The 8,415-nt window shown below is 62.8% G+C and overlaps 1 protein-coding gene across 1 annotated transcript in view; it reads left to right on the forward strand.

Annotated features, from left to right (window-relative positions):
* The window catches only part of MCPH1 (microcephalin 1), a 114,355-nt gene that overhangs the window by 105,499 nt on the left and 441 nt on the right, over positions 1 to 8,415 (forward strand). The window contains exon 13 of the mRNA XM_006773933.2: positions 7,184 to 7,421. Coding sequence (XP_006773996.1) covers positions 7,184 to 7,421 — 238 coding nt within the window. The remainder of the gene's footprint in view (positions 1 to 7,183; positions 7,422 to 8,415) is intronic.

Below are 8,415 nucleotides of genomic sequence, written 5' to 3' on the forward strand. Positions count from 1 at the left end.
CGCTGGGTGGTCGGTCCGGCTCTGGCCCCCGACAGGTGCTGGGTGGTGTCGGTCCGGCTCTGGCCTCCAACAGGCGTGGTGTTGTCTCCTGCAGGTGAATTTGCTCCCTGGTGAGCTCGGTCTGTGAACGCCCTTGGTGAGGTGGCTGCTAGGGTCTCGGGCAGCACCTCTCTTTGAGGCTGAGGAGCCGCCCCTGTGGGCACCTTAGTGACCGCCTGGCATGTGGACGTGACTTTGGGAGTGTGGCCAGCCCCCTGCTGCTCCGCAACATCCGGGGTTCGGTGGGCACACTGCTCAGGTCCACCGTGAGCGGGTTCCCTGCTTCCCACCCGAAGGGAGGCCCGGCTCGCGATGCCCCGTGTCCGCGTGTTAGTCTGACCGAGACTGTCCATGTGACGGCGGGAACGTGGTGGCCCTCTGTGGAGAGGCCTCCCTTCATCACGGTTCTAAGTTACTGTTACTAACACTGAACAGAGGGTGTGTTTGTTACTATGAGCGGAAAGAATGGCTCCTCAGTGAGTGTAAGTACAGGTGGGCTTTGAAACACCGTCTGGATACATAAGCGATGCAAGAGCTTCAGAAGGTCACTGCTCCCGGGGGATGGGAGGTGCAGGAGGCCAGGCCCCCGTCTACATGGTTCAGGTGCCCCTCCTGGGCCGGGCGCTGGGAGGCCTGTGCAATCCAACCCCAACGAACAGCCCACACCAGGGGGAGAAGATGGCAGTGCCTGGTCACAGTCCGGGGGCAGATGTGGGGGTGGCCACAGAGAGGGGACGTGAGGCTGTCCTTGCTGCCGCCCCACAGGCAGAGACGGTAAGAAGGCAGGGACTGAGCCCCGGGAAGGCAGAGCTCTGCCTCATCTTCTGGGGGTGCTCCCAGCAAGGCCTGGGGGACATGGGCGCAGGCGAGACGCCGGCATCATCGCCCTCACGCTTCACTCATGCGTGTTGCTGAGCCGCAGACGGCTGGCCTCTCCGCCCACTGCCCCCGGTCACCTCCGACCCCAGGCTTCGGCGCGCTGCCCTCTGCTTCCACGTCTCTAGGACTTCCCTTGGCCTCCAAGGTCAAGGTCAGACCTCCTCCCACGCGGCGACCTCGGCCTGACCCGCCCTCCCTTCCCTCACAGGGCCCCCCACACAGCCTTTCCCTGATTCCCCAGGACGGGCTCCTCTGGGAAGTGTTCCCCACTCCTCGCAGGAGGAATGAGTCCCCCCTTTTGTGGTTGGGGTGCTGTTCTCACCGCACCAGCATCCACACTTAGAAAGAAGGACCGTGGGTGTCCTCTGGCTGGCTGGCTGTTCACGGCTGTCTCTCCCGCTGGATTCCGAGCTTTGGGAGGCGGGTGCACACTGTCCATTCCCTCAGCCCCTGCCCCTGCGCATCTGGAATTAGAGTCGCATCTGCCTGGAAGGGGCCGGGCCCCTGAGCAGAGATTCCAGGACAGGAGGTTCCCGTGGGGAGGACGGGCCATTCGGAGCTGCCTCGTGTCCCAGAGGCCTTCCGACCAACGAGGGAGGCGCGCCTGGGCAGGGTTTGTGAGGACCCTGAGCAGGGTTTGTGAGGACCCGGCTGAAGGGAGGCAGGGGGAGTGAGTCTGAGGCTGTGGGAGGTGCCGGCAGCACCTGTGGGTGGGAACCAAGGGCTGGGAGGACCTGACCTGAACACGGAGAGTCCTGCGGGAAGGGTGGGGGAGGGCGGGAGGGGCGCCAGCTTGGGTCCTGCTTAGCTGGGCCAGTGGGGCTTCCTTGCCCGTCCCTTCCCCCGCGGGTCCGCAGGCGACCTGGTCAACCTGAGGCCCTTTGCCCCGTGGCTTCCTTGCTGTTCACACAGCCAGGTCTGCGCACCCAGATCTGTCTCCTTCCCTCCTCGTCACCCGCCCAGTGCAGCTCGACTTACACTCTGCTCCTGGGCCCGACCTCCGGCCACCTCTGCGGCCAGTGTGTGCTGTTGGGTTTTACTCCGTCGCCATGGTGAGAGTGACCGAGACTCAGTGGGCCCCGGGTGTGTGGTCTTAGAGTAGAAAAGAAATTATAGAAGTGTGTGTGTGTGTGTGAGTGTGTGTGTGGTGTCTGGTGTCTGGTGTCTGGTGAGTGTGTGATGAACTGGAGTTTAACTTCATGAAAATGGAAAGTTATGTTCTTCAAAGACAGCGTTGAGAGAATTAAGAAACTGTCTAGTCCGTATATTTGAAAAGGAGGTTGCAGTCAGAATAGATCATTCTTACAACCCAATCCAAGTTCTTAAACATGGACCTCCTGTCCTGGAATCTGCTCAGGGGCACAGGAGAAGATGCTAGGAGAGTCGCCGTGGAAACCACAGAGAGCCACGTCTGCACACCTGCTAAGCCAGTTAGTGCCAAGCTAATGGCCACGGAGCCACTAGGACTCATGCTTTGCTTCTGGGTATAAGATGGCAGGAACTTAAGAGGCTGGCAATTTCTCGTTGAAATGTAACGAGTACTTACCATGGCCAGCACTCCGCTCCCGGGTTTGTCCCCAGGGAAGCAGACGCATGTCCCGTTCTGAGGAGAGGGAGCAGCCAGTGTCCATGCCAGGTGAAGGGATGAACACTGGTGAGTCAGAAAGTGATAGAACATGTGTAGCGTGAAGAGGACACGCAGCCACATGGCTGAGTCTCGACCACGTGCTGCTGAGCACAAGGTGCCAGGCAGCCTTGCTGTCTCCCCGCCCGCCCGCTCGGGAGCTCGGGGACGCCTCGTGCCCAGAGTTGGTGCAGAGGCGCTGCAGCGGCTGATGGACATGCTAGGAAGCCATACCATCGTTGCTTATGCATTTATGTGACTTCTCGCCCGTGCAGTCCCTCTGGGACGTGTGCATTGGAAGAGATAACCCTGGGGAAGGCCCAGCAAGGAGGGGTGCCTGCCCGCGGCACGTTCTGCAGGCAGCACTTATTCCTGAGGTGCCTGGCCATGGTTCCCGCTGAACGTGGGCTGTGGGGTTCTCAGAAGAGACCCAAGCTGATTCAGCCAGGAGCAAATCTGAACCAGCACCGGCTCTTGGACCCCCAGAGCCTGCGTTCTGTGTGCGGCGTTCCCGCTGCGTTGGGAGGCGGGCCCCTGCAGGGCTCCTTCTGCGGACATGACATGGTTTGTACGTCCGTCCGTGGCTGGCAGCTGGGCTGGGCTGGCCCTCAGCCCTCCGGTCTCAGTCCTTGCCAGGAGCTGGTCCATCTTTGCTGTTTCAAGGGACCTGCATATATGGCATACTGTTCTTAATATGTTTGCTCACCTTCTTGGCACTATGTGTTTTAACCAAGGTCACCTCTCTGAGAAAGGTTGTTTCCCCAGGTAGGGATTTTCCCCTGAAGTTAGGGAGGGAATAAAACCTCTTAACCCCTTCCCCAGCAGAACTAAACCGAACCTGGCTGGAGAACCTAGCGAGAGAACATGGCTACAGAACCTGGGGAACATGGCTACAGAATCTGGCTGGAGAACCTAGCAAGAGAACATGGACACAGAACTTGGCTGGAGATTGTGGCTAGAGATCCTGGTTAGGCTGCTGATCAACTGAACGCTGTCTCCTTGTCATTCCTTCTTCGCCGACTTTGTCCACACCTTTGGGGACCCCTGGACCTGCTGGGGTTGGACCCCAGCAAGTCCTCACTGCCCTTGGCTGCAGCACCAGGGACAGCGCCAGCCCATGGCCCAAGGCATGTGACCCTCCCGCCTCTGCGGCTTCCGCCCCTGTGGGAGCCTCTGAAAGAGAAGTGGGCACTGACCATGCTGGTCTGGGGTCTGCGGGGCTCTGTACCCCACAGATGAGAAGCCAATCCCCTAAGAGGCCGCCAGGGGGACCTGCTGGTGGTGAACTCCCCAGCACTTTGGTAATGTGGACAGTCACATGAGATGGAAACTCGCCTCCTGTTAATCCCCGGAGACGCGGCTGCCCCTTCCTCCCCGCTCTGGTGTGTGCTTTCCCTCCTCTTTCAAGCTTCCTAAGGCAGCGGCCTGTTCTGTGCTTGTGTGGTCGGTGGGGCGGGTCCATGCCAGGCAGATGGCACCCACTCCTTATGTCCTTGCAGATGTGTGTGCGGCTCCCGGCCTCAGAACCACCAAGAGCCTTTCAGGGCAGGACGCTGGCTGAGCGGAGCCCCTTCGACTGTGATGGGGTGGCATGGCTCACAGGCCACCTGGGAGTGAACTGCTGCGCCCAGGCCACACCCCCTTCGCTGACCCAGAACGTCTGGGGCCGCGTGCTGCCCGGGTTGTGGGCCTCTGCTGGGTCCTTCCGCAGCCCTTGCCCTGGAGACCCCGGGAGCTCTGAGGCCGCCGCCGCCCGCTGTCTGGCCCGCAGCCCCAACTTAATGGCACTACCAGGGGCCCTGAGGCCACAGGCCCCCACTGAGCCCCGACATCCACTGACACCACGGGCGCCGGGATTTCCGTAGGTTTACACGTTTCTTGCCACGTACCGGGCAGTTTAAGGGTCAGATAAAAAGCTCTATGGAATCCAGAGCGATTTCCGAATGTGTGTTTTGCCGGGATTTTTGAAAACTGAGCGAAAAGCGACCCAGAGGCGTGTGGCCGGCTTGCTGATGTCTTGACGCACAGGCAGGGCCGCAGTACTGACCCTCTCACCGCGATGAACGCTGCGAGGCATGGAGCCCAGGCTCCGGGCTCTTAGAGGCTATTTGTGGGTCCCCACGGCGACTGCTCCCATCACGCATGAGCCTTTCAAACGCCAGTGGCGCTTTAAGAATCCAAGGCCTCACAGGGTCGGCTCAGCAGCCTCCTGGGCTCACACTGCAGCCGCCTGTGGGGAGCAGGGCGGGCTCGGTGCGGGCTGGGGCTGGGCCAGAAGTGTGTCCGCCAGGGCCTGACCCCACTTTCCTCCCAAGACGAGAACTTCCAGAAACCATCGTCAGAGACCCCTGCATGCCAGGCAGGCCTTTCCCCGCTCCTCCGGACACCAGCACAGACGTTCCACGAGTGGACGTGCCCGTGGCGGGAGACACGCCCGTGCTGGGCCCCCTCCCCCTCTCCTTCCCCGGTTTCCATGTTTGGAGAAACATTTTGAAACGTGGTGGTGGTGAAGTCAGGACCGATTACATGTCCTGTCGCTCAGTAAAGCCAGAGAAAGTAACTTAATGCGACTCAAACACACTGACCCTGGGAGCGCCCTCCAGGCCTGGCTACAGGGTTTGCCGGCCGGAGGCCTCTTGGCGTCGTTGGCGTCGTTGGCGTCGCTCTTCCTGGCTTTGCGTCCACACCCTCCCGTCTCCCCTCCTGAGACCGTGAGGTGGTGTGTGTCTGCACCTCGCAGTCGGTGCAGGTGTGCGGGCGGCATGGCCACTGGGTCCCCCATCCCCTCATCTCCCGTCGTGTCGTTAGGAGCGGGTGGGGCAGGCCTCACTGCCTGTCCCGGAGCTCAGGCCCGGCCTCTCATGCGTGGGTACACTCGTCCCCCATCTCGCGGCTCCCCTTCACCAGCTCGCCCCCTGCGCGCTGTCAGTCTTCCAGGAAATGGGCGTCCTGGGCTCCCGGAGAGCAGGCGCCGTGGTGGCTGGTGCCATGGCCGGAGGTTCCGGAAGCAGCCGTGTGTCTGCTCAGAGCGGAGCGGCCTGGTGGGAACCGGAGGCCTCCACTTGGGCTCCGTGACCTGGCGGGACCTGGCCCTCTGTCTGCACTGAGCCGGGCACAGCAAGACTCTCTCCTCAGTCACGGCAAGCGGTGCCCGGGCTGGTTCCTGGCGCCAGCACACAGTGGGCCCCCAGTCACTGCGGCTGCTGGGTAAGGGACCGGGTGTGGGGTGAGGAGGGTGAGTGAGGACTCAGGCCTGTGGCTCGTGGGAGGCCTGCAGGTCATCGGAAAGGAACCAGCGGGTGGTTGGTCTGAGGGCTGGAGCTCTGTGCCGAAGCCGGGAATGAGCCGTGGTGGTGGGAGGGAGCTTGCGGTGGGAAGAGAATTCTCGGATAGCCTGGCCTGGTGGAGAAGGTGGGCCCACGCCCAGGGAGGGGCAAGGAGCAAACCCAGAGAGGGGTCCCGGGGCCCAGGGGCTTGGGCTGCGGGGTGGGAGGGGCTTGGGCTGAGGAGTCTATAGCTGCTGAGGAGTCCATCGGGCTGAAGGCTCTTCCGCCGGGTGCCCGTGTGAACACCTGGCAGCATGCCTGGGGCGCAGGGCCTGTCCCCGCCCTGGGCAGCCCTGGTGCTGCCCTATCTGCACACTGAGCTCAGGTCACAGAGTAGGTGGCGGAGGTGGGATTTGCCCGGGGAGCACCGTTCTATCATCTTGTCTCCCTCCCTCCACCCGTCCGGGCACAGTCCATAGGTGGGGAGTGCCGGTCAGACTGCTACGGAGCCTGACGCCTGGCCTCGGCCGGCGCGTCTGGGACTCAGCCCCCTCCCGTGCCAGCGGCTTTCGTTCTGAACGTGAGCAGCTTTAAACGTGCTGTTTTCAGACGATACTGCAGCCGTGCTTCTCACACCGACCTGGGCCCTGTCTGCTCCGTGGTCAGTGATGGAACATGCCAGCAGCAAGACTGGCAGGCGTGGCCGGAGTGGGAACTGCGTGAGGCCTGAGCTCAGAGTTCCGACAGGGGCTGCGTGGGCTCCGCCATCAGCGTCCCTGCGAGGGCGCAGGGCAGGGCGTGGGGACTCCGGCCACCGTGAGCCACACAGAGAAGCTCCACTACAGTCAGGCGTCTTCGTTCCCGCCCCCCGGTCCCGAGAGCTCCCACTGCCCAGGCCTGCGCCTCCCGTCCGCGGTGCCCTGACAGCCCTGTGCCCGTCCCTCCCGCCGCGTGCTCGGGGGCCGTCGGGGTTCTGCTGGGTTCCCCCCTGTGGGCCGTGGTGCCGCATGGGGAGCCCTCCCCGGGCCTGTGACAGGCTGCCCGGCACGTGCGTGGGGGGTGGGGCGAAGGCCGTGAGGGACCCGCTGTCCGGGCAGCGGGAGCGAGGACACCGTGTTCACTGTGCTGCACAGCTGGGTGTTGCCAGCAGCTCAGAGGCCTGACCGAAGCCGGCCCGTTAGAGCTGCTGGTTTAGCTCCTCAGACCTATGAGTTGTTGGCTTCAGAGACTGTCAGTGTCTGTGCCGCCACCTGCTCTGGGTCCTCAGATTGGGGCTCACTGGCTGTGCCACCTGCCCCCCCCAGAGAGGGCGTGAGCGTCGCCATGCCTGTTCCCCACGATGTGCTCAGGCCTAACCCTGTGTCTCTGCCCACAGCTCTGCCGCCAGGAGCGCCACCTGTCCGCGGGGCAGTACCAGGGGACGCTGTTCGCCGATCAGCCCACGATGTTCATCTCACCAGCCAGCGACCCCCCCAGAGCTAAGCTGTGGGAGCTGGTCCTCCTGTGTGGGGGTCGGGTCACCGGGGTCCCTCGCCAGGCCAGCCTCTTCATCGGGCCCTGCCAGGGGAGGAGGAAGGAGACCGTCACGTACCTGTCGGAGAAGTGGATCCTTGGTAGGAACCTGCTCGGGGTCCTGGGGGACACACATGTGAGGTCAGGGGGCACCCCTGACTGCAGGCTCAGGGATAGCCGGGGTCCTGGGGATTCAGGGAGGTTGGGGGCACCTCTGAGTGTAGTGTCGCCTGGCGTTCCCTGAGAGCGCTGTCTGGGATAGGACAGGGCTCTCCAGGGGGAAGCCTCCTGCCCACGTCCCTCCACGCGCCTGGGCCTTGGTGGACGTCTGTGTCCACGCGCCTGCCCGGCAGAACCCTGCAGTCATCCCTCACGGCTGACGTGGACCTGCCTGCTTCTCACTGTCAGCCCAAGTGCCGCCCGCGGGGCAAGGAGCCCTCTGAGACCATCTACCCAGAGCTGCCCCAAATCTACGACTCTGTCCCCTAACTCTTAGCTCCTGCCCCTCCCCCAGCGCCTGCTCCGCGCCCCATCCCTCCCCTCCCCACCTAGGCCTGCTCTGCCTCTGGGAGGCCCTGAGAACAGGTGCCGCTGCCCCACAGCCAGGCTCTGGGAGCGGCTGTGTCCCCCTCAGTCCCCAGGTCCGTCTTTCCTGACACGCGGGACACCAAGGCCACGACTCCAAGTGACTCGTTCAGCCAGCAGGAGAAATGGGGATTTTCTTAGAGAGAAACCCGTCTGGGCATTTGTATGTGTATGAAAATAAACAGAAAAACAGCGTTAAACTCCCAGCACCAGGAACGAGGCGTTGCTTTTACCTGGATGTGATGCTTTCGTACTTGAAGGCGTTCCCAGGAGCTTCACTCGCCCGCACAGGCCTGAGTGCGTCTGTGAAACGGACGCGCGGCCGTGGCGTTCCTGGGCCGGCGTTTCTTTACATGCCGACCACAGCTCCCGCACCCTCACTGGTGCGGGCGTCACCCACATGGTCCGTTTGGTGGTCTGAGGAGCTAAACCAGCAGCTCTAACGGCACCGGCGGCTGCCGAGCGTGGGGTGCGTGTGCCTGAGGCTGGTCTGTCCTTGTGTTCCATTTC

The sequence above is a fragment of the Myotis davidii genome, unplaced genomic scaffold (genome assembly GCF_000327345.1).
Source record: "Myotis davidii unplaced genomic scaffold, ASM32734v1 scaffold807, whole genome shotgun sequence".
In the NCBI taxonomy this organism is placed as follows: Eukaryota; Metazoa; Chordata; class Mammalia; order Chiroptera; family Vespertilionidae; genus Myotis; species Myotis davidii.